At 44.0% G+C, this 23745-nt stretch overlaps 3 protein-coding genes across 19 annotated transcripts in view; 2 read left to right on the forward strand and 1 right to left on the reverse strand.

Annotated features, from left to right (window-relative positions):
* The first annotated feature begins 57 nt into the window (after positions 1-57).
* On the forward strand, positions 58-2039 carry LOC310659818 (uncharacterized protein). Of its 17 annotated transcripts, XM_083403625.1 has the most exons (7): positions 308-453; positions 643-682; positions 798-1010; positions 1117-1141; positions 1320-1534; positions 1575-1686; positions 1751-2039. In XM_083403625.1, exons 1-7 carry the CDS (start codon positions 357-359, stop codon positions 2027-2029), a joined length of 981 nt encoding a protein of 326 aa, XP_083259751.1. In that variant the 5' UTR covers positions 308-356; the 3' UTR covers positions 2030-2039. The 17 variants fall into 17 exon arrangements, 1 of the variants encoding a protein (XP_083259751.1); XR_014503027.1 differs by lacking the exons at positions 308-453; positions 643-682; positions 1575-1686 and adding an exon at positions 484-516 and having other exon boundaries at positions 693-1010; positions 1320-1559; XR_014503031.1 differs by lacking the exons at positions 308-453; positions 643-682; positions 1751-2039 and adding an exon at positions 484-516 and having other exon boundaries at positions 693-857; positions 922-1010; positions 1320-1731.
* A 514-nt stretch (positions 2040-2553) lies between these two features.
* On the reverse strand, positions 2554-22872 carry WDR12 (WD repeat domain 12). The gene is made up of 13 exons (XM_083411701.1): positions 22749-22872; positions 21643-21737; positions 20519-20613; positions 18724-18830; positions 17380-17495; positions 14745-14899; positions 13217-13262; positions 10953-11044; positions 8648-8788; positions 7792-7897; positions 5349-5481; positions 4024-4096; positions 2554-3093 (listed from the first exon to the last, which is right to left on the reverse strand). The coding sequence occupies exons 1-13, from the start codon at positions 22787-22789 to the stop codon at positions 3016-3018; spliced, it is 1278 nt and encodes a 425-aa protein (XP_083267827.1). The 5' UTR covers positions 22790-22872; the 3' UTR covers positions 2554-3015.
* The window catches only part of CARF (calcium responsive transcription factor), a 30410-nt gene continuing 29492 nt past the window's right edge, over positions 22828-23745 (forward strand). The window contains exon 1 of the mRNA XM_083409968.1: positions 22828-22927. The gene's annotated coding sequence lies outside the window, so the exon portion shown is untranslated. The remainder of the gene's footprint in view (positions 22928-23745) is intronic.

Here is a 23745-nt window from a genome sequence, read left to right on the forward strand (position 1 = left end):
TCTCACATGGGAGAAAGAGCTGCAATTTTCATTTATAACCTGAAATGCTGTTTTGGTGACCACAAGCACATTTCTTTGCATCTTTCCAGGTCTGCCTCATCGCATTTCTTTGATTGGTTTGAGGGAGGCACTTGAGTCAAGGGCAGCAATAAGCAGGTGCCACAGGCGGTGTGCCACAGGCAGTGTGCCGCAAAAGTGCCACAGGCAGTGGCGGAGCTTCATGCTCCAGCACTGGGGAAGGAGAGCAGGTGGGGGTGGGGCTGGTGCGCTGTCTGCAGGGGCGTGGCGCACATCCTGGGGGCAGGGCACACCGCTTGCGGGGGCAGGGCACCAGCACGGGTGGGGGGACAGCCGCGATGGCATCCTGGGGATCCCGCTGCCAGGGGTGGTGCGCTCCCACCGCACTCTTCTTTCACCAGTGGCCACAGGTGTGCCATAGGCAGTGTGCTGCAGGTGTGCCACAGATGTGCTACGGGCAGTGTACCACAGGCAGTGTGCTGCAGGTGTGCCACAGATGTGCTACGGGCAGTGTACCACAGGCGGTGTGCTGCAGGTGTGCCATAGATGTGCTATGGGCAGTGTACCACAGGCGGTGTGCTGCAGGTGTGCCACAGGCGGTGTCCTGCAGGCGGTGTGCCACAGGTGTGCTACAGGCAGTGTGCTACAGGTGTGCCACAGGCGTGTGCTGCAAGCAGTGTGCGCAGGCGGTGTGCCACAAGTGTGCCGCAGGCGGTGTGCCACAGGCGGTGTGTCACAGGTGTGCTACAGGCGGTGTGCTGCAAGTTTGCCACAGGCAGTGTGCCACAGATGTGCTACGGGCAATGTGGTGCAGGTGTGCCACAGGCGGTGTGCTGCAGGTGTGCCACAGATGTGCTATGGGCAGTGTACCACAGGCGGTGTGCTGCAGGCGGTGTGCCACAGGTGTGCTACAGGCAGTGTGCTACAGGTGTGCCACAGGCGGTGTGCTGCAAGCAGTGTGCTGCAGGTGTGCCACAGGCGGTGTGCCACAGGTGGTGTGCCACACAGTTAGGTGTGTCACAGGTGTGCTACAGGCGGTGTGCTGCAAGTTTGCCGCAGGCGGTGTGCCACAGATGTTCTACGGGCAGTGTACCACAGGTGTGCCACAGGCAGTGTGCTGCAGGTGTGCCACAGATGTGCTATGGGCAGTGTACCACAGGCGGTGTGCTGCAGGTGTGCAACAGGCGATGTCCTGCAGGCGGTGTACCACAGGTGTGCTTCAGGCAGTGTGCCACAGGCGGTGTGCTGCAGGTGTGCCACAGGTGTGCTACAGGCAGTGTGCCACAAGCGGTGTGTTGCAGGTGTGCCACAGGCGGTGTGCCACAAGTGTGCCACAGGCGGTGTGCTGCAGGTGTGCCACAGTTAGGTGTGTCACAGGTGTGCTGCAGGCGGTGTGCTGCAAGTTTGCCGTAGGTGGTGTGCCACAGGCAGTGTGCTACAGATGTGCCGCAGGCGGTGTGCTGCAGGTGTGCCGCAGGCAGTGTGCTGCAGGTGTGCCACAGGCGGTGTGCCACAAGTGTGCCGCAGGCGGTGTGCTGCAGGTGTGCCACAGTTAGGTGTGTCACAGGTGTGCTACAGGTGGTGTGCTGCAAGTTTGCCACAGGCGGTGTGCCACAAGTGTGCCGCAGGCGGTGTGCTGCAGGTGTGCCACAGTTAGGTGTGTCACAGGTGTGCTACAGGCGGTGTGCTGCAAGTTTGCCGTAGGTGGTGTGCCACAGGCAGTGTGCTACAGGTGTGCCACAGGCGGTGTGCTGCAGGTGTGCCGCAGGCAGTGTGCTGCAGGTGTGCCACAGGCAGTTGTGCCAGCGGAAAACCCTCCCTCCGCCCCTCCCATGGCCGCCCTCCCCCATCCCGACGAACTGGGGCGGTGGGAATTACGGGTGTTGGGATGGCGCAGACAACAGGCATTTTTATTTCTAGGTGGGCCCGTTGCACCCCACACGTTAAGGTCTCTGACAGGAAAATAACGTTGACGACAGGAGTTCAAAAATGGGGGGGGCGGGGCAAGTAGGGAGGCGGGCTCACTGCTTCGGAGAGCGAAGAAGCCAACGGTCGGGGTGGGGGGGCGTGGCCAACCGCCGCAGCAAAGGCCTGAGGGGGGAGGGGATTTAACGGCGACACGAGGCGCTTCTCCCTCCTTCCCCTCACTCCCTCTTTCCCGCCAAAATGGTTGTCGCTGCCGCTTACCGGCTTCTCCCCTGAGCATTTGGCTGGACACTGTTGGGAAGGAATACCGCCATTAATTGCGCATTGCTCTGCATTACCTTGTTTCCTTAGAAGATTGCCCACATTTCTATACTTGCAGGGAAAAATCAATCAATCAATCAATCAATCATCAAATGTCCACAAGCAGAACCCAAACATAACAAGCACGACAGAAGCACTTTCCATACCTGCAATTCAAGCGTATTGCCTCCAGCTATGGAGGCAATCTAATGAGCCCTTGTATCTGAGGAACTAGTTGTACAGTCTTTCAGGTCCTAAAAAGAAATCCTGAATTTTTAAAAAAGTATGGCAGATGGCATTACAACCACGTTAAGGAACACCGCAATTTTATTTCATTGAAATCTTCAGCATTCTCCATCTGGCAACAGCTTCAATTGATTTTTCATGGGAGACACCTGAGGTTCCCACTGAAACTAATAGAAGGTGGAAAGCTCAGCATCATGATTAACTAAAAAACTTAAATATACTTGCACAAAATAAAAAGGTTTTAATAAACACATATTATGTTAATAAGGCTTAAACTGTTCAAACTGACCAACTCGAGTTCGTATGGCTTGCGTAGGGTGGGGAAATGTTTTAAATAAAAATAAAAATAAAAATGCCTTAACCTGCCACCTCGCTTCAAAACAAAGAACAGGAAACTAATGTTGCCCCAAGGTATAATATGCAAGATTTATAATACCATAAATCACACATTTTATACAGCTGTGTATGATAGGTTGAAAGCACATCAAGCAGAAGAGTTCATTCTCATGATCTTTTCATTTGTTTTCATGCTCCATCATCAGAGGTGGCTGCTCGGTATCTGTAGCAATAGAGCTTGTTGTCTGCACCACCACTCAACAGCAACTATAGAGAAAGGAAGAAAAATCTAGTTATAATGAGACAATATTCAGAAACATTCATTCCCCACCCCCCACCCCAATCCAGACCAAGTAAAAACAGTGGTCCCTTGATTCCCGAACGGTTTAGTTGTCGAATAAATTGGCTCCCAAACACAGCAAACCTGGAAATAAGTGTTCCGGTTTGCGAATGTTTTTTGGAAGCCAAACGTCCGACGCGGCTTCCGATTAAGAGTAGGAAGCTCCTGCAGCCAATCGGAAGCTGCGCCTTGGTTTTCGAACAGTTTCAGGAGTCGAACGGATTAGGTTCGAGAACCAAAGTACCACTGTACCAGGAAAAACAATTTTTCATCAAGACTTGCATAAGAAACACAAGGCATGGTATCACAGATTTCCAAATGCTTAATGCAAAGGAAGGAGTATATAGGAAAAGGCTAATTCATATTCTGGCTTATTAAGCAGACATATGATTAATACAGCCAATCGTGCCTTGGAACTTTTGCCTGCCTTAACGTTAGGAACAGAAACTTCACAATGTCTTAAATCCACCCTATAAAGAGAAGCAGCACAAAATGCTATAAACAAAAAACAACTGGTCATGTTGCACGATATCTAACACCAGCGTCCCTATCCATTCTGCAGGCTTGGGGGAAAACCCAGAACAGGTTTCAGGGCACACAGGGGGAGGGGACATCCCATTGCACAGGCAGGTCTTTGTAGTAACAAGACTTTGTTGGGCGTAACCCAAAGTTTCTGCAAAATCACATACATTCGTTCAAGTAATTTTAAGATAAATCACTTTCACAAGTTGAACCTTTGATGTTCTGCACTGCATAAGTAATGAATATTTATAAATCACTACACATATCCAACTACATAAACAACATCTGCTGCAAAGATACATCGGTTTCCACCCCATTCCTGATGAAGTTCTTACCCCTGCTTCTGTCCATTCCACACACAAAACCTTGTCTTCATGAGCAGCCAAGTCATAGAGAGGTGCCTTGCAACTATAGGAAACAGAAAATAAGACAGCCATACTAGTCATATTACATGGAAATAAAAGCATTCTGATGGCTAATTGCTGAAATCAGCCAGCAAATTCCTTCTACATAAACTTCCCCTCCTACTCTCATTCTTCTGTCAACCTTTCGGTAAGATCCAATTGCAGAAGACTCTTATTGTCATTCAATCAAGAACTTCTGCTGGTACAAGGTTGGGGGGTGGAGGGAGGTGTGGCGATTTTTGCAGATTTCCCATTCCTCCTGCAGCCCCCTAGAAATTGGGACCAGAAAATTTGGGGAAGAACATGGGAGGTGGTGATGAACACTGCAGGATGAATCAACAAAAATATCCTCCTCACTTCCATCAGTGCGAAAAAAATTCCATTCCTGGGATGCTTCTGTCAACAGGAGCAAAGTCTGGGTCCAAACTACTATTTCACTTTTGAAATTATGCACACTGCCTACACAAGGTATTTAATCATAAGCAAGTGCTGATTTTGACCTATAAAGCTCTATACTGCTTAGGACTCCAATACCTCAAGGACCATCTCTTCCCAATATGAACCAGACCAGATATGGTCTTCATCCAAGGCCCTTCTCTATGTGCCCCACTCAAGGAAGATGAGGGTGACCACATATGAACAAGCCTTTTCATTGGTGGCCTCCCATCCAATGAATGTTTTCAGAGGGAGATGTGCCTGGCACTATCCTTGTCAGTCTCTAGGTGCCAGGTGAAGACCTTTTTGTTTACGCAGGCCTTTGGCTACTTGATCTTGTTCCTCACAGTGATCCTCATCTTTCAGTGGGGTGGGTAAGACTTGTCCTTATTAATAATGTGTTTCTTGATGAGCATTTTAATGTATTTTGCATTGTTCACTTTTTAAATTCTTTTTATTGTTCTGAACTGCTTTTATGTATTGCATTCTACCTTGCCAAGTCACTTTGAGACTTCATGTTGTATAAAGCAACTGGTAAATGCAATAGATTAAAAAACCCACTGTCCTGCTGTGCCATAATCCTTAGAAAAACAGAATTGCATCAAACACAATGCTTAGGGAGACATTTGCAGGTGCAGAACTAACCTCGAGGAGAATATTGCTAAAATCAGACTTAAGATCTAGTCGGAACCCTTCAAATCAAGATCAATTGCCCTAAATATTCAAAGAACCTATAGTGACATTTCTTCAGTTTGTGTGTCATCCAGTAACACAAATCCATATGGCAAAAGTCAAACAAAAACCCAGGGTTTAAAGTTTACCTTCTTGTGTCCCAGAGTTTGACAACGTTGTCTAAAGAACCAGAGATGAGCTGTTGCTCATGTGTCGGTGACCACTTCACAGATGTCACCCAGCCAGTATGGGAGGTAAGAGAAAGCAGTACTAAAGAACCATCTGAAAAGAGGCAGACAAGTCTCACTAGCCACAACTGATCAGTCACACAAGACACTTAAAATTTTTACACGCATACAGCAGGGTGAAACTGAGTATGCAATGGATACAAAAATAGTAATAGCCAGCATTTTTAGTAAATGTGCTGAAATCAAACAAAGTAGGAGACAACGACCACTCCCTAGCCCACTACTGAGATGAAATGTTTCTTTACAAAGACCAAAACTAATGTTTATTAAAAGTAGCACATTAGTGATATAATCAGTAAAAACAGGACATCTGAAAGCCAGATGAAGGAATTAGGAAGTTGCCATATACCAGGTCAGATTTTTTTATCTGTCTAGCCCAAATTTGTGTAACCAGACTGGCAGCTGCTCTCCAATGTCTCAGGCAAGAGAATACAGTGGTGCCTCGCAAGACGAAAAGAATCCGTTCCGTGGGTCTTTTCGTCTTGCGGTTTTTTCGTCTTGCGAAGCAAGCCCATTGGCGGATAAGCGCTATTAGCGCTATTGACAATTTAAGGGCTAAAAACGGCTTTTTAAGGCTTGGGGGATTAGCGGTTTTGCTGCTAAAATGCTTTTAGCAGCTTAGCGCTTCAGGAAAAGGGGTTTTGGAGCGGAAAAAAAAAAATCAAAATTTTTCGTCATTTTTCGTCTTGCGAAGCAAGCCCATAGGGAAATTCGTCTTGCGAAGCGCCTCTGCAAACGGAAAACCCTTTCGTCTTGCGGGTTTTCCGTCTTGCGAGGCATTCGTCTTGCGGGGCACCACTGTACTAACACTGGGGAACAAAATTTTTGTTACATTGACACCTGCAGTTGTTCTAGCCTAAGTTCGATGTGCTGATTTCATATCTGAAGTTGGTTTTGTTCTGTAAAATCTAGTTTTTTTTTGCAATTCATGTTTTTCACTTTTCACCATAATCTCTGTTTTTCACAATGCAAGAATTCAATATTTGATTAAACACATAGCCAAAGTAGTACAATATGAGTATAAATGTACAGTGGTGCCCCGCAAGACGAAGGTCTCGCTAGACGAAAGAGTTTTCCGTTTTTTGAGTCGTTCCGCAAGACGAATTTCCCTATGGGCTTGCTTCGCAAGACGAAACGCCTTGCGAGTTTGTTTCCTTTTTCTTAAAGCCGCTAAGCCGTTAATAGCCGCTAAGCCGTTAATAGCCGTGCTTCGCAAGACGAAAAAACCGCAAGACGAAGAGACTCGCGGAATGGATTAATTTCGTCTTATATAGCATTGAACATGACATGTATATCTATGTACAGTTGGAGGTATGAAAAAAATGTATTCCCTTGGGATACACAGTATACTGGGGAACAATCCCCCCCCCCATTTTCTTTTGCATGAGATTTTTCAACTGTTCTCACATGTTCTTTCAATGCTGATTTCAAATCTGAAATCAATTTTCGTGTACATGCTATAGTTATCTTTCAATTTCCGACTTTTGCCGATATGTCTTATTTACACTGGGGACAAGTGGACACTGACACGTTGATCTACCCTAACCACATGGTAATTATTGTCTTGCAAACTTAATTTTTCTTTATTTCTACAGTTTTGTAACCTAAATATTTGTATTTTTCAGATCGGACCATGGTTTCTTCAAGCAGACAAAAATGTGTAAACAAGCCTGATGCCTTTCATATAACTTACGACCTGTTCCTTCCTAACTAGAGGTGCCAAGGACCAGACCAGAGACACTGTGTATGGTGAAACTTGTCCTCTACCACTGAGCTATAATCCCTGCATGTAGAGAGCTTTACAGATGCTGCCATAACCACTGCATAGAAGTGGAAGATTATAGCAGGTCTTCCTGACTCTGGGTATGCCACCAGTCAATCAGGGTTGGGAAGCCTCACCAGAAAGTTTATTTGAAAGCAGGTATGTATAGCTCAATAAATGCATGAAATAATAATGATTTTAAAAACGTAACTCGTGTGTGTGTGTACGTGCACACACTATTTGCAAAAATTCTCTCAGGAATACAGTGGTACCTCGGGTTAAGTACTTAATTCGTTCCGGAGGTCCGTACTTAACCTGAAACTGTTCTTAACCTGAAGCACCACTTTAGCTTATGGGGCCTCCTGCTGCTGCTGCGCCGCTGGAGCACGATTTCTGTTCTCATCCTGAAGCAAAGTTCTTAACCTGAAGCACTATTTCTGGGTTAGCGGAGTCTGTAACCTGAAGTGTATGTCACCCGAGGTACCACTGTACATCAATTATGTCAATTACAAGTTATTATTAGCAGAAAAATACATTGATATTAGCTACTGTATTTGTATTTGCAAATTCTGTTCCACCCACCTTTGGTACGAGGGTCCCATAACCTAATGTGTCTGTCAGTGCTTCCAGAGGCTAAACGCCGACACAATGGCGAGTAGGATATAGAGTTGAACACTTTGTTTCCCGTCTATGTAAAAATAAGAGTAGAAAGAAGCAGGATGGATTTAAATCGCCAGTCAGTAAGACTTGATTTAAATAAAAAAAAAATTACAGAAAGACTCATTCTTGCTGGTACAATCTGAATATTTACAACCAGATGAAAGTTTCATTTTTGAAATAATACATTTTACAGCTATATCAAAAATTTCTGATTTGCTTATACTATTAGAAATACATAGACCAATATTTATGAAATTATTGTGAGGTTTAATGAGTTAACTTTATATTTGGACAACTTTTCTGCTGTACTTTATCGGAAGGAGAAAAACAATCATTTCCTTAATAACAATTTAAACAATTTATTTAACTAAAACAATAACATTATAGCATATATACCCATGTTTGTTAACTGATGTGGTTAACCTTTTTTTTTTTAAAAAAAAAAAACTTAAACTGAGTTTTAGCACACATGAAAAACTTAAAACAAATCCTTATTTCCTGATGAATAGCCTTTGGACTATAACGTAACTTAAATAGAAAGCTATCTTTAGAAATATTTTTCCTCCAAAAGCATTTTATTTTAAAAATCTGATTTAAATAAAAAAAAAAATCTAATTTAAATTTTAAAAATCAGATTTTTTTAAAAAAAATCATTGATTTTTATCCACCCTGAGAAGAAGTAATTAATGAATTGCTCTTTAGACTTTGTACAAAACTCTTTGTTGAAGGCAGTTAAGCAATCTGAGAAATGGCGAATTTGGTTTGCAAGAGAACTCACCAAAGTGGATTTGAGGCCCCCCGTTTCAACATCCCACACCTTAATTGTGTGGTCCCATGAAGCACTGCATATTTCATCTGTATCTGACCAAAGTACAGAAGAGACTGATTCTGTATGACCAGAGAGGGTTGTAACAGGCGTCTAGACAGGAAAAATAAATATTGGGAGGATATGGTTATTGAAATATTTCATTCAGTGAAACGAGCTTGTTCACTATCGCTGTTAAGTCTATACATATACAGTGGTACCTCGAGTTAAGAACAGAGGGCCTTCTTGGTAGTGGTGCCCGCCCTGTGGAACGCCCTCCCACCAGATGTCAAAGAGATAAACAACTATCTGATGTTTAGAAGACATCTGAAGGCAGCCCTGTTTAGGGAAGTTTATAATGACTGATGTTTTAATGTATTTTTAATCTTTTGTTGGAAGCCGCCCAGAGTGGCTGAGGAAACCCACCCAGTTGGGCAGGGTATAAATAACAAATTATTATTATTATTATTATTATTATTATTATTATTATTATTATTATTATTATCAGACCTCAGGTTAAGAACTTAATTCGCTCTGGAGGTCTGTTGTTAACCTGAAACAGTTCTTAACCTGAAGCACCACTTTAGCTAATGGGGCATCCTGCTGCCGCCGCGCTGCCGATGCACAATTTCTGTTCTCACCCTGAAGCAAAGTTCTTAACCCGAGGTACTATTTCTGGGTTAGCGGAGGCTGTAACCTGAAGCGTATGTAACTTGAAGCGTTTGTAACCCGAGGTAACACTGTACAACAAACTAGAAATGCCAAAATTGAGAGACCCCTCCACAGATTCTCTGTGGTTGGCAATGCTGAGCCCCAAGAGTAATTTACTACTAGGAAACCACCATCTCCCAGCTGACAAAAATGTCCAAGCTGATCTTGAGATGGAGAAGGAACTCAATGAGGCATCCAATAGGAGTAATTGTTGTAGTAATGGGTGATTTCAATTACCATCATATATACTGGATAAAAGGGACGCGGGTGGCGCTGTGGGTTAAACCATAGAGTCCAGGCCTTGCCGATCAGAAGGTCGGCGGTTTAAATCCCCATGACCTGGTGAGCGCTCGTTGCTCGGTCCCTGCTCCTGCCAACCTAGCAGTTCAAAAGCACGTCAAAGTGCAAGTAGATAAATAGGTACCGCTCCCGCGGGAAGGTAAACGGCGTTTCCGTGCGCTGCTCTGGTTTCGCCAGAAGCAGCTTAGTCATGCTGGCCATACAACCCGGAAGCTGTACGCTGGCTTCCTCGGCCAGTAAAGCAAGATGAGCGCCGCAAACCCAGAGTTGGTCACGACTGGACCTAACCAGGCAGAGGGCCTTCTTGGTAGTGGCGCCCGCCCTGTGGAATGCCCTCCCATCAGATGTCAAGGAAATAAACAACTACAGTATCTGACTTTTAGAAGACATCTGAAGACAGCCCTGCTTAGGGAAGTTTTCAATGTTTGATGTTTTATCGTGTTTTAATACAGTCGTACCTTGGAAGTTGAACAGCCTAGTTCTCGAACGTTTTGGCTCCCGAAAGATGTAAACCTGGAAGTGACTGTTCCGGTTTTTAAACATTCTTTTGGAAGCTGAAGATTTGGCAGGGCTTCTGATTGGCTGCAGGAGCTTCCTGCAGCCAATCAGAAGCCGCGCTTTGGTTTTCAAACGTTTTGGAAGTCGAACTGACTTCCGGAACAGATTCTGTTCAACTTTCAAGGTACGACTGTATTCTGTTGGGAGCAGCCCAGAGTGGCTGGGGAAACCCAGCCAGATGGGTAGGGTATCAATAATAAAGTATTATTATTATTGTTGTTAAGTTGTTGATCTCTCTCAAAACAGTGATCACAGTGCTATCAAATCCCGCATATATATAAAAGGACAAGTGCCAGGCACATCTATCGTGGATGGTTCAAAAGGGGTTTAGACAAATTCATGGATGGCAATAAATGATTACCAGTCATGGCTGTGTACCAGCTTCAGTACTGAAGACTATATGCCTCAAAATACTGGGGAACACAAGCAGGAAGGTAGCTGTACCTCTCAAGTCCTGCTTGCAGTTTCCCGTGTGCATCTAATTGGCCAACGTGCGAACAGGATGCCGGACTACATGGGCCTTTGATCTGACTCAGCAGGGCTTTTCTTACGTCCAAGTGGCACTTACAGAGCACTGCATTTTGGGGAAACTAAGGCAAATGTCACAACTGCAGCCAGCAGGTCCCCAAAGGTATAGCTGGCTGGTAATGCTAGGCCTGAACCCCACATCCCCTCAATTGAATTTCTACACAATCCAGGTTTATCTTACTCTTGTTAGTCCCAACTGCTCAGTTTTCTGCTTTTTCCTTGGTCTGTTTGCCGCCTCCTCTGTTTCCATTTCATCCTCTTCATCTGTAGGCACTGAAATAAAAAATATGGTCATTTTAACCATACGACCACTCGCTGGTCAGTCTCCTATTGCTATAAATTGGATTTTTGTAAACTGCCAAAAAAAAAGAAGAAATCTAATTATCAACAAATCTATGATATGAAATATCACTGATTAGTCCTAATTTACACGCCAGCCCACTGTTCACACACATTTCCCCCCAAGAACACTGATCAATTGCCATATTAACTCAGTTCCATGGAAGCAAGCATTTTAGTCATTGGGGGCAATCCAAGTATGAGCTAGATGTCATCCAATGGGATTAACTTCCAAATAAAAGCTTTTGGAATCGTGGAGCCATCTTGCTGTCGTCATACTAGTTGCTTAAGGTCAGGTGTGGGTAACCCTGGCTTTTTAGACATTGCTGAACTACAACACTTATCATCCCTGGCCACTGAACCTATTTGTTAGGAGCTGATGGGCATTGCTGTTCAGCGACATCTGGAGGGCCAAAGGTTTCCCACACCTGATTTAGGTTCCTGTGACATCTTAATTTTATTGTGGCAGAGGTTTTGGGGGCTTCTCTCAGGAACATGAAGGGTTTTGCCCGATTTTTTATTTTGCATAAGATCAGTTCTCAGATTGAAGATCACAGCCACAGCACTCCTCTCCCAGTCCTGCAGCTGCTGCTAAAATATGGTTTAGTACATCCAGATTTGTGGTTTGTTTCCCTCCATATAATCCCTCCAGATAATCCATGAGTTGTAACTAAGGTTTACAAGTGATACAAACCACACTCCGATGCAGCACTTAAACCAGCGTTTCTCTAACCTGAGTCTCTAGCTGTTGTTGGTATACAGCTCCCATCATCCCTGGCTAGCAGGACCATAATTAAGATAAATAAATAAATAACAACAACAACAACAACAACACAAGACACGACTCTACACATGGACATCACCAGATGGGCAACATTGAAATCAGATTGATTATATTCTCTGCAGCCAAAGATGGAGAAGCTCTATACAGTCAGCAAAAACAAGTCCTGGAGCTGACTGTGGCTCAGATCATCAGCTTCTTATAGCAAAATTCAAGCTTCAACTGAAGAAAGTAGGAAAAACCACTGGGCCGGTAAGATACAATCTAAACCAAATCCCTTATGAATACACAGTGGAAGTGAGGAACAGGTTCAAGGATTTAGATTTGCTGGACAGAGTGCCTGAAGAACTATGGGTGGAGGCTCGCAAAATTATACAGGAGGCAGCAACGAAAACCATCCCAATGAAAAAGAAATGTAAGAAAGCAAAGTGGCTGTCCAACGAGGCCTTACAAATAGCAGGGGAGAGAAGGCAAGCAAAATGCGAGGGAGATAGTGAAAGATACAGGAAATTGAATGCAGATTTCCAAAAAATAGCAAGGAGAGACAAGAAGGCCTTCTTAAACGAGTAATGCAAAGAAATAGAGGAAAACAACAGAATGGGAAGAACCAGAGATCTGTTCAAGAAAATCGGAGATATGAAAGGAACATTTCGTACAAAGATTACCATAATAAAGGACAAAAGTGGTAAGGACCTAACAGAAGCAGAAGACATCAAGAAGAGGTGGCAAGAATACACAAAGGAACCATACCAGAAAGATATGGATGCCTCGTACACCCCAGGTAGTGTGGTTGCTGACCTTGAGCCAGACATCCTGGAGAGTGAAGTCAAATGGGCCTTAGAAAGCACTGCAAATAACAAGGCCAGTGGAAGTGATGGTATTCCAGCTGAACTATTTAAAATTTTAAAAGATGATGCTGTTAAGGTTAAGATGCTGTCAATATGCCAGCACGTTTGGAAAACTCAGCAGTGGCCAGTGGATTGGAGAAGATCAGTCTACATCCCAATCCCAAAGAAGGGCAGTGCCAAAGAATGCTTCAACTACCGCACAATTGCACCACATTTCAAACTTCTCGTGCAGTTAGCAAAAATATTTGCATGCAGCTTCAAACGGCAATGTCTGGGGCAGCTTCAGTTTGGAAAAAAAGGTGGTTCAGGTTCATGAAAAAAAGGGTGCACCCACATGTAAACCAGTCAGAGGTTTCATTTACAAATAGACAGCAAACAAATCCTGTTAAATAAATTAATGTATCGTAAGCTTGCAGAGTTGTAGACAAAGGAGCTGGGAGTTATTAGATGAAAGGTCAAAGGAAGCACTGATCTTACCTGCAGACCAGATCTTTAGCATCTTATCCCAGGATCCGCTGCAAAACTAAACACACCACAAAGCAGTTTTCAACAAAAATGGCACATTTTAGCCAGTTATCATTTGTGATGGGCAAGTTGCCCAAAGCTTGATTTCAGAACAGGCTTAACTCAAGTGAGTCACCGTGTTTTTCCATGTATAAGACGCCCCTATTTTTTTGAACACATGCCAGAGCCCAAGTTTGAACTACAACCTGGACCACCAGCACCACAGCCCGAACCTGATCCCAGGCCACCCATACCAGAGCCTGAGCCCAAAACCCTGTGCATTCAACACCCATGTATAAGATGATCCCAAAATTTTGACAAAAATCTTTTAGCAAAATACATCGTCTTATAGATGGGAACATACAGTAAAATAGGTTTGATTTGACTCCAAACCACATTCAAACAGGACCCAGGGGAAGTTCCCATCCCCTTTTGAATGAGCTTTTACATTTTATTTAAAATATCTTGAGGCTGAAAGCACCTTCCTCAGCCTTCAGCTAAACAATTCCTCACCAAAAAAATTCCCCATGGTTTTACTGGAGAATAAAAAATCAGGAAGTGGGGGAGGGAGGGAGGGAAAGAGATGGATGCCCCATGCCATAATTTCACATCTGAGTGTTTACAGAGGGTGGTGAACACAGCACATGATATCATGGGCTGTCCCTTGAGTCCGCTAGATGACATCGCAAGGGATCGTTGCCTTAGGAGAGCGAGAAAAATTCTCAGGGACGATTTAAAGAGGTCAGCACCTCTTTAATCTTCTACCCTCGGGCAGGAGATATAGAAGTATACAGTGGTGCCTCGCAAGACGAAAAGAATCCGTTCCGCGAGTCTCTTCGTCTAGCGTTTTTTTTGTCTTGCGAAGCAACCCCATTCGCGGATTAGCGCTATTAGCGGTTTAGCGGCTATTAAAGGCTTAAGGGATTAGCGGATTAGCTGCTAAAAGGCTATTAGCAGCTTAGTGCCTTAGAAAAGGGGGGTGGGGAGTGGGAAAAAATCGCAGGAACTCGCAAGACATTTTCGTCTTGTGAAGCAATCCCATAGGAAATTTGTTTTGCGAAGCACCTCCAAAACAGAAAACCCTTTCGTCTAGCGGGTTTTCCGTCTTGCGAGGCATTCGTCTTGCGGGGCACCACTGTAATCAGTCGTACCAACAGGCTAAAAAACAGTTTCTACCAGTGGGCTGTTAGGCTGCTGATCGGAAAATAATAATATTGCAACTGACTTTTGGGGTTGGTGTGTTGTGCGACAAGCACACAAAGTGCAATGAGACTGAGTGTTTGTGGCCGGGGGGGGGGGGGGAGAGGCTCAGTTAATTTCATTGTACACAGGTTGTACATTGACATTAAAGGTATTATTATTATTATTATTAGTGCAAGGCTTCCAGTTATCAGAAGACGGAGAGCAGATGCTATAGTGTTGCCTTTTATGTGAAACAATATCAGCTGTCTCAGCTGCTTGGGTGACAGGGAGGGAGGAAAGGGCAGTCAATATAACTTACTTTAGTCCTTGAGCCATCCACAGCGACAGATTCTACACTTCCTGCATGTCCTCTGCAGCAGTGAAGGGCTTTTACTTTGTTCTTTTCTACATTCCATTCCCACAGCAGGATAGTCTGGTCCATCGATGCACTAAGCAGCAGGCAGGACAAACTATCTGAGGGATGCAGGCATAGCAGACAGGTTCACACAGCAGTCTTTCCCCAAACCAACCCTCTCCTAATTATCCCAACCCGCTCAAATATGATGAAGAGTTTACAAAACGATTATAAACAGGCCGAGGATGGGATCAATTTGGAGCTGAGGCAATGCAGAAGGATATCACGGGGCTACTGGGAATGTAGAAGTAAACAGAATATGATGGTCACTCATACACATTCCTAGTTTAATGGCCATGAATGCAGTCGGAGGCATCAGTATAACATCAGGCAGCCCTGTTTAGGGAAGTTTTTTATGCTTGAAGTTTTATTCTGTTTTTAATCTGTTGAAAGCTGCCCAGAGTGGCTGGGGAAACCCAGTCAGATGGGCAGGGTAGAAATAAATAATAATAATAATAATGGGACGCGGGTGGCGCTGTGGGTAAAAGCCTCAGCGCCTAGGGCTTGCCAATCGAAAGGTCGGCGGTTCGAATCCCCGCGGCGGGGTGCGCTCCCGTCGTTCGGTCCCAGCGCCTGCCAACCTAGCAGTTCCAAAGCACTCCCGGGTGCAAGTAGATAAATAGGGACCGCTTACTAGCGGGAAGGTAAACGACGTTTCCGTGTGCGGCTCTGGCTCGCCAGAGCAGCGATGTCACGCTGGCCACATGACCGGAAAGTGTCTCTGGACAGCGCTGGCCCCCGGCCTCTTGAGTGAGATGGGCGCACAACCCTAGAGTCTGTCAAGACTGGCCCGTACGGGCAGGGGTACCTTTACCTTTAATAATAATAATAATAATAATATTACTACTAACACCCAGTGGGGCTTTGATCCTGAGGCCTTTGTTTCAACACAAAACTGCCACGTAATGTGGCAACAATTGCACAGGAGGAATTGCAAAGAGGTGGCTAGGTTATTCTGATGCAGCGAAAGCAAAAAAAGTATTTTGATAAATTTGTTAAGTCTTTAAGGCATCACTTTCTGTGTTGGATTTCAGTTTGGAAATATAATAATGATGATGATGATGATGATGATGATAATAATAATAATAATAAATAATTTTTTGTTTATACCCCGCCCTCCCCAGCCAAGGCCGGGCTCAGAGCGGCTTACAAGCAATAATAAAAACAAGTTGAATGATTACAACTTAAAAACAAAATTAAAATACATTAAAATACTACAACATTAAAATAAAATGTAGCCTCAATGCAGGAGGAGAAGGAAAGAAAAAAAGAAAGAAAGAAAGAGGGAGGGAATCAAACTGGCTCCAAGCCAAAGGCCAGGCGGAAAAACTCTGTCTTACAGGCCCTGCGGAAAGAAATCAGATCCTGCAGGGCCCTGGTCTCATGAGGCAGAGCGTTCCACCAGGCCGGAGCCAGAGCTGAAAAGGCCCTGGCTCTGGTTGAAGCCAATCTAACTTCCTTAGGGCCCGGGGACCACTAGGGTGTTGCTATTTATGGACCTTGAGGCTCTCCGTGGGGCATACCGGGAGAGGCGGTCTCGTAGGTACGAGGGTCCTAGGCCGTGAAGGGCTTTAAAGGTCAAAAGCAGCACCTTAAATCTGACCCTGTACTCCACCGGGAGCCAGTGCAGCTGGAAAAGCACTGGGTGATTATGCTCCCATGGCAGAGACCCCGTGAGGAGCCTCGCTGCAGCATTCTGTACCTGCTGGAGTTTCTGGGACAGCTTCAAGGGCAGCCCTGCGTAGAGTGAATTACAGTAGTCAAGCCTGGAGATGACCGTTGCATGGATCACTGTGGCCAGGTCGGGGCGGGAAAGGTAAGGGACCAACTGCTTGATGCGGCGAAGGTGGAAAAATGTCGCCTTGGCTGTTGCTGTAACTTGCGCCTCCATGGAAAGGGAGGCGTCAAGGATTACACCCAAACTCTTAACGGAAGGCAATGGCACTAATTGGGCCCCCGCAAGAGAAGGGAGTTGGTCCCTCATCCCCATGCCATCCCGACCCAGCCATAGGACCTCTGTCTTTGAAGGATTTAGTTTCAATCGGCTCCCACGAAACCATCTAGCCACAGCTTCCAAGCATCTGGTTAATAAAATACAGTGGTGCCTCGCAAGACGAAAAGAATCCGTTCCGCGAGTCTCTTTGTCTAGCGGTTTTTTCGTCTTGCGAAGCAACCCCATTAGCGGATTGGCGCTATTAGCGGCTATTAAAGGCTTAAGGGATTAGCTGCTAAAAGGCTATTAGCACCTTAGTGCCTTAGAAAAAGGGGATGGGGAGCGAAAAAAAATCGCAGGAACTCGCAAGACATTTTCGTCTTGCGAAGCAAGCCCATAGCAAATTCGTTTTGCGAAGCACCTCCAAAACGGAAAACCCTTTTGTCTAGCAGGTTTTCCGTCTTGCGAGGCATTCGTCTTGCGGGGCACCACTGTAATTATTAATTATTAATTAATTATTAATAAAATAACTGAACCATTCGGGGTGGCAAGCTTTCCGTGAAATTTATTTAAGCTGAAACCCCAAACAGAGTAAAATCCACTTACCTTTTTTGACCCAGGCCACATCTTTAACCACATCTACATGTCCAGCAAGCGTCATTATGGGTTTGCCTTCTACTGACCAAATCCGAGATGTCTGGTCATAGGAGCCTGTCAATATCCTACAGAATTTAGAAGCAAAAAAACCTGCTTGGTGGTTGTCTTTGGGTCTTCACAGGATACATCTTCTACTTTATGGGCTTTAATCGAGCACTTGACACACTGTGCAATTTCAATTTTTTTTGAATATTATGCTGAAATATGATGTTTGTTAATGAAGAATCCTTTCCCAGAAAAGTACTTGGGCTATAGATACTGCGCACGGTTAAAGCTACAAATCTATAAAACAATGCCACCACCCATTCTCTGCAGGGACATCATGCTAAACTAATTACTATATTCACATATACTTAGCTTCTGTGCGGTTTGAAAGTTCAAGTGGAGATTTTGAATGGAGAAAAATATGTTTATTTAAAAGACAGAGGGCAAAGGAGGAAAAGAATGGATAAACTGACGCTGTGCCTTCAACATGGTGAGTGAAATAAAACAAGACGAAAGAAAAATGGCTACAAAAACTTACGGAATACGCAGAAATGGCGAAACTTACCAGAAAAATAAGAAATCAAGGTAACAAACTTTTTATAAAAGAATGGAAATGGTTTATTGAATATTTACAAAGAAACTGTAAACAGATAAGGACATTGGCAGGATCTTTGTAATAACCTGCAGTTTTATAAGAGGATATACAGTGGTGCCTCGCAAGACGAAAAGAATCCGTTCCGCGAGTCTCTTCGTCTAGCGGTTTTTTCGTCTTGCGAAGCAACCCTATTAGCGGATTAGCGCTATTAGCGGTTTAGCGGCTATTAAAGGCTTAAGGGATTAGCGGATTAGCTGCTAAAAGGCTATTAGCAGCTTAGTGCCTTAGAAAAAGGGGATGGGGAGCGAAAAAAAATCACAAGAATCGCAAGACATTTTCGTCTTGCGAAGCAAGCCCATAGAGAAATTCGTCCTGCGAAGCGCATTGAAAAACGGAAAACCCTTTCGTCTAGCGGGTTTTCCGTCTTGCGAGGCAAGGGTCTTGTGGGGCACCACTGTATTTAAAGCAGATGAATAAATGAGTAAACTAAGTTAATTTGGAATATGCAGAAAATATATATAAAAAATAAAAATTAAGGAACTGCAGAAAGAGGGGGAAGGAAGCAGAGTTTTGGAATGTTAAATGATTGTAAAATCACTGAAATGTATAGAACTGAAAAATCATAAATAAAAAATGAAATAATGCAAGGCGATATCTAACAGGCAGGAAGTCAAACAAAAGAGATTAGGAAAGAAGTAGCATGTCTCCCTTACCATTCTTCTGTAGCTTCAATAGAACTGATCCAATCATCATGGAGCATGCATTCTTCAGGCTGAGGAGCTGTGTATTTTTCAACATACTCTATTGCTACTACTTCTTCCTGCGCACACAAAACACGTCAAGGGAAAGGATCAGCCATGGAGGTTTCCGAGGAAAATTTCCTCTGCAGCAGAGAGGCTTCACAAGGACTGCGGCAGCTGCTTGGCACCGAGGGCTCCTCTTTTAAATTGTTTTTAATTTGTATCTGTGTTGCTTTAAATGAGACCACCTTGGCTGTGAACCCTGGAAGACCTGCACCCTGCCTGGCTAGCCCTTTCCCATCTGGCCTGGGAGAGTGGAGTGCGGACTGACTCCAGCTACAAAAACTGAGGCTGTTGAACAGATTCTTGGGCTGGAGTATTGTTTACGGGGGGCTGAGAGAGCTTGTTGCTGTTACTGATATTATTGTTGTATCTTTAGTTTTAGATCATATGATTTATGTGGAAATTGTTTCCATTAGGTTGTGTACTTTTTGATGTGTTTTATCTGTTGTTTATGACTTCTGTTACGTTTGTAATTATGTAAGTCTTTTCATGTTGTAAGCCACCTTGAGCATAGTTTCAGCTATGGAAAGGCGGCATACAAAACAATGATGATGATGATCAGCCTTGGCTCCTTCGTGCAAGACCACCTGCTGGAGATGAATGATACAAGCCAGCACCCACTCGCTGTTAGCTTTACTGAGCTACACTGGCAGTCCTGAAAGGCTGCTATGTTCCAGGTGCAAACTGCCCAACAGGAGCGCTAGGCAAGAATGTCGAAGGAAAGACCAGAGAGAAAACCATTCTTCAGGACCTCACAGATGCACTTAGTCTAAAGGGTAAAGGGACCCCTGACCATCAGGTCCAGTCGTGGCCGACTCTGGGGTTGCAGCACTCATCTCGCTTTACTGGCCGAGGGAGCCGGCGTACAGCTTCCGGGTCATGTGGCCAGCATGACTAAGCTGCTTCTGGCAAACCAGAGCAGCTCAATGAAACACCGTTTACTTTCCCGCTGAAGCAGTACCTCTTAATCTACTTGCACTTTGATGTGCTTTCAAACTGCTAGGTTGGCAGGAGCAGGGACCGAGCAACGGGAGCTCACCCCATCACGGGGATTCGAACCGCCGACCTTCTGATCAGCAAGTCCTAGGCTCTGTGGTTTAACCCACAGCGCCACCCGCGTCCCGCACTTAGTCTACTATATACTTAATTAAGATTATGATTTGTATGCTGTTTAGGAAAAACCATATATAGATATTGAAAACAAAACAAGGTGCTCTCTTTTAAGCAGAGTCCTTATTTTTCCCCAGTTCCCTGCGCCCTCCCCCCAAAAAAACCAAGGGGGCAAATTACTTGCACCAGCTCCAGGCTAATTCAAGTAAGGGACTCAATTCTGGGTCCTCTCAAGAGAATGGAAGGGCTTTTTGGTCCAATGCATTCAAGGCCATCTCTGCTGCTGGAATGCCTTGTTCCAGGGCCTTACACTAGCTACTGCAAGCAGCAGACCTGTGTCTTATGGGAACAACAGAAGCCTCTGTAGCAGACATGGGCTCCCAACTGCAGACACACTTTTAACCAATCCTAAGCCCCCTCTAGCTAGCAGCTCTGGAGGCTAGGATTGCTCTGTCAAACATTTGCAAGCTAGACAGCCCGATACAATAATTGGGAGTTTTGCACAAATTTAAGTGGATGATTCTATATTTCTTACTCTCATAATCCAGAGCCCATACTCTACACACACACACACAAACCCACCCCAATGACTTACAGTTGAGATATTTTCCACTTCCATGTGCCTCACCAGGGACACGCGCAAGAACTGTCCGTTGATAAGGAAATCAAATTCCACATATTTGTGGCCTTCTAGAGACAAAGAAAACATAAAGTGTCAGGTTGCATAGCTTATATGATACACTCAGAAGATGCAGTTTGCACTGTACATTTGAGAAGGCTTGGTGACTATGTCTAAAATGTAGCCTTCAGTTATTCCTGTACAATACACACTCATATTACCAAATTATCACAGGCAACCAAACTTTATCCAGGGAAATACAAAAATTCTCAAGTTTTTTGTTAGCAAATAAGATTTAGCTCCTCAAGCCAGCAGTAATATCACTGATACACATTACATATTCAGCAAGTTGGATGTTACAGCATCTTGGTTCCAACTGTAATATTCTTTGAACCCCTAGACATAATACATTTCTCTGGGCAAGCGATCATGAGGAAACAAAAAATAATCATGGAAATTATCAGAGATTGTGCAGAGATTTTGTCTATTTGAACATGTACCCAAGGAAAGCAAGGGCCAACTTTCCGGACAAGAAGCTTACTGTGTGAAATGGCCCTGTGACCACAGCAGGAATACAACTGGGTACCACAGTGAGAGTCAGTATAATAAAGTAGGCTAATTTGATGTGTGGGACCCAGGTTCAGATTGCTCCTTGTAAAGATCACTGGAGACCCTTGGCTAAGTCACTGTCTCCCAACCTAGCCCATACGACAAAAAAACTGCTCCAGGGATAACTGCGTTCTGACACTTTGAGATGAAGCATGAAATACAAATGTGATAAATAATACATACATAATCTACAAATTGTCTAGAGCCCCAAATTGTGTGTCTCCACTCTAGTTTGCTTTGCTAAATAAGATATGCTTTGGGAGGAAGGGTTGACTATAAATGTAATAAATTAATGTGAGTTTATACGGAATTTGCTGAAGTGATATCTATGGCATTATGTGTTCAACAGCAAAAAATAATTAAGTCTGTAAAACTGTAAACTGTGATTAGTTGTATGTGTGGTAAGCACCTCTACAGACTCCTGAAATTAACTCTCGACTAATAGCAAGGGGGCAAACTTTTAAAACCACTTCCCTCAAACATAAACGTACCATTTTTTGCTTCCAGCAATTTGTTGATAACATTACTGAGATCAGCAACTTCAGAAGCAGCTGGGACAGAGAAAGGAACATCATCTACTACGTATCTGTGGAGATAAAGCAGTTGCACACAGTATTCAGAAACGGGTAAAACCAATCTCAAATTTCCATCATCATCTTCATGGGAAATATTTTACCTTTTAAGAGCAGACTCTACCAACCACATACTATATCATTGTATAGGTATGGTAAAGGACCCCTGGATGGTTAAGTCCAGTCAAAGGAGACTATGGGCCCTGCCACCCATATCAAATCCCAGTAAATCTACCCCCAACCTGGATGACCAGCCAAACCCAAGAGAATTGTTTTGGAATCCAAACAAACAAACAAACAAACCATCTGTGGCACTTTAAAGGCACCAGGCACAATATTTCCTGCACTTCTGCCCATTTTACATGCACAGATAGCTACCCTCAGGTGCCACAGATAGAAGCACGTGTGAGAGAGATGGCTGAGGCAAAAAAACCATGAAACGCAAGCACATGGATACAGATTACACACATATACATATATCTAATCAACTAAGATGCTTGGCATATAATTTGCTAATTACAGGTAGCAAGCTAATTGGTCTATAACTAGCTGGACTGGATGTAAGGCCCTTTTTGAATATAGGGATGACTACCGCTGTGGCCCAAACTTTGGGAAATAACCCAGATGAATCAATAAATGTGAATATTACCGCCACCAGGGAGGCCCACCAGTCAATGTTAGATTCTGGGAGCAAATAATCTACGCCTGGTGCTTTATTGCTTCTTAACTGTGAAATAAGGTTCTTGTTATAGTATCTATAGTTATAGATACTGGAAGCCAATCTGGTAAGTTTCCAAAAGGTTCTGTTATTTGGTTGACCTCATCATCCCGCCCCTGATAAGAATGAATGATAATATTGCATACACGTACATATACATCTATATGAATGAATGGCTGAGGCCAAAAGACCGTGAAGTGCAAGAGGCATGCCAAAATGGACTTTGCTTAAGAGCAACGCTTCAGCCACAGTTGCCATTGCTGCGATGACCCAGTTATGCCCTTCCAGACCCCGGCGATGCACTTACTTCGTGTCCTCAGTGAAGAAGCGAGCCTGAAGCTGCGCCATTTCAAAGGCTGGGATATTTCTGTCTCTCCCCAGAATCAGCAGCGCCTCGTCCCACGTGGCTTCAGAGTTGCTTCCGCCCTCTGCCGTGGGACCGATGGAGTCGACTCAGAGAGCGATTAGTTTAGTCTGCCCTTAAAGGTAAAGAACCAGCTTTTATTTTTCTCCCTCTCTTCTCGCCCCCACTTCCTTCATAAGCCACGAAGTCGATGGGTTGCTGTTTTTCAATTGGTTCCTACATGTACACAAAAAAAAGGCGTACACTATATTTTTTTAAAAAAATTATTTCCCTCTCCATGTCCCGTCCCCCCGATGAATCCTGGGAGCTGCAGTTCTGGAGCAAAATTCTTAGGAAATTAGTTTTCAGGGTGGGGAAAATGTGCTTTGTGCTGGAAACTTATGCTGGGTTTGCAGCCTGTGTTTCCTATTTATACCCATCTGAGTTGAAGGAAGTTGGGTAATATAAAAATAAAACTCATATACATCTGTATCTATTATTTCTCTCTCTCTCTCTCTCTCTCACACACACACACACACGAGTTATTTTTATACTACCCAAATATCTATGTGTATATGTATGAAATGTTTATTTAATACTGCCCTTTATCTAATGATCTCAGGACGGTTCACGGCATAAAAATACAACATAAAACACAAAGTTCATAATAGGAACAAAAAAAGAAATAAAACTCATATATATTTCTCTTTCTCTCTCTATATATATATATATCTATGAGTCTTATTTTTATATTACCCGAATATATATATGTGTGTGTATATGTATGAAAAGTTTATTTAATACTGCCCTTTAATGATCTCAGGGCAGTTCACAGCATAAAAACACAACATAAAAACATAATAGTTCATAATAGGAACAAAAAAGAAACAAACTCATAACACCTCCCCCTTCCAAGATGCGTGTCTGCGCGTATACAAACGTGCCATTCATTTGGCAACGT

This window comes from Podarcis tiliguerta (assembly GCF_965153285.1).
Source record: "Podarcis tiliguerta genome assembly, chromosome: 1".
Classification (NCBI taxonomy): Eukaryota; Metazoa; Chordata; class Lepidosauria; order Squamata; family Lacertidae; genus Podarcis; species Podarcis tiliguerta.

Excerpts from the sequence above, each read along its gene's own strand:
- LOC310659818 (XM_083403625.1), top strand. The coding sequence starts at position 357 with ATGGCATCCTGGGGATCCCGCTGCCAGGGGTGGTGCGCTCCCACCGCA. Across the intron at positions 454-642 it reads CCATAGGCAGTGTGCTGCAG|GTGTGCTACAGGCAGTGTGC; the intron begins GTGTGCCACAGA and ends GGTGTGCCACAG. Across the intron at positions 1,687-1,750 it reads CACAGTTAGGTGTGTCACAG|GTGTGCCACAGGCGGTGTGC; the intron begins GTGTGCTACAGG and ends AGTGTGCTACAG.
- WDR12 (XM_083411701.1), bottom strand. The coding sequence starts at position 22,789 with ATGGCGCAGCTTCAGGCTCGCTTCTTCACTGAGGACACGAA. Across the intron at positions 7,898-8,647 it reads GGGGCCTCAAATCCACTTTG|ACGGGAAACAAAGTGTTCAA; the intron begins GTGAGTTCTCTT and ends ATTTTTACATAG. Across the intron at positions 4,097-5,348 it reads AAACTCTGGGACACAAGAAG|TTGCAAGGCACCTCTCTATG; the intron begins GTAAACTTTAAA and ends TGTTTCCTATAG.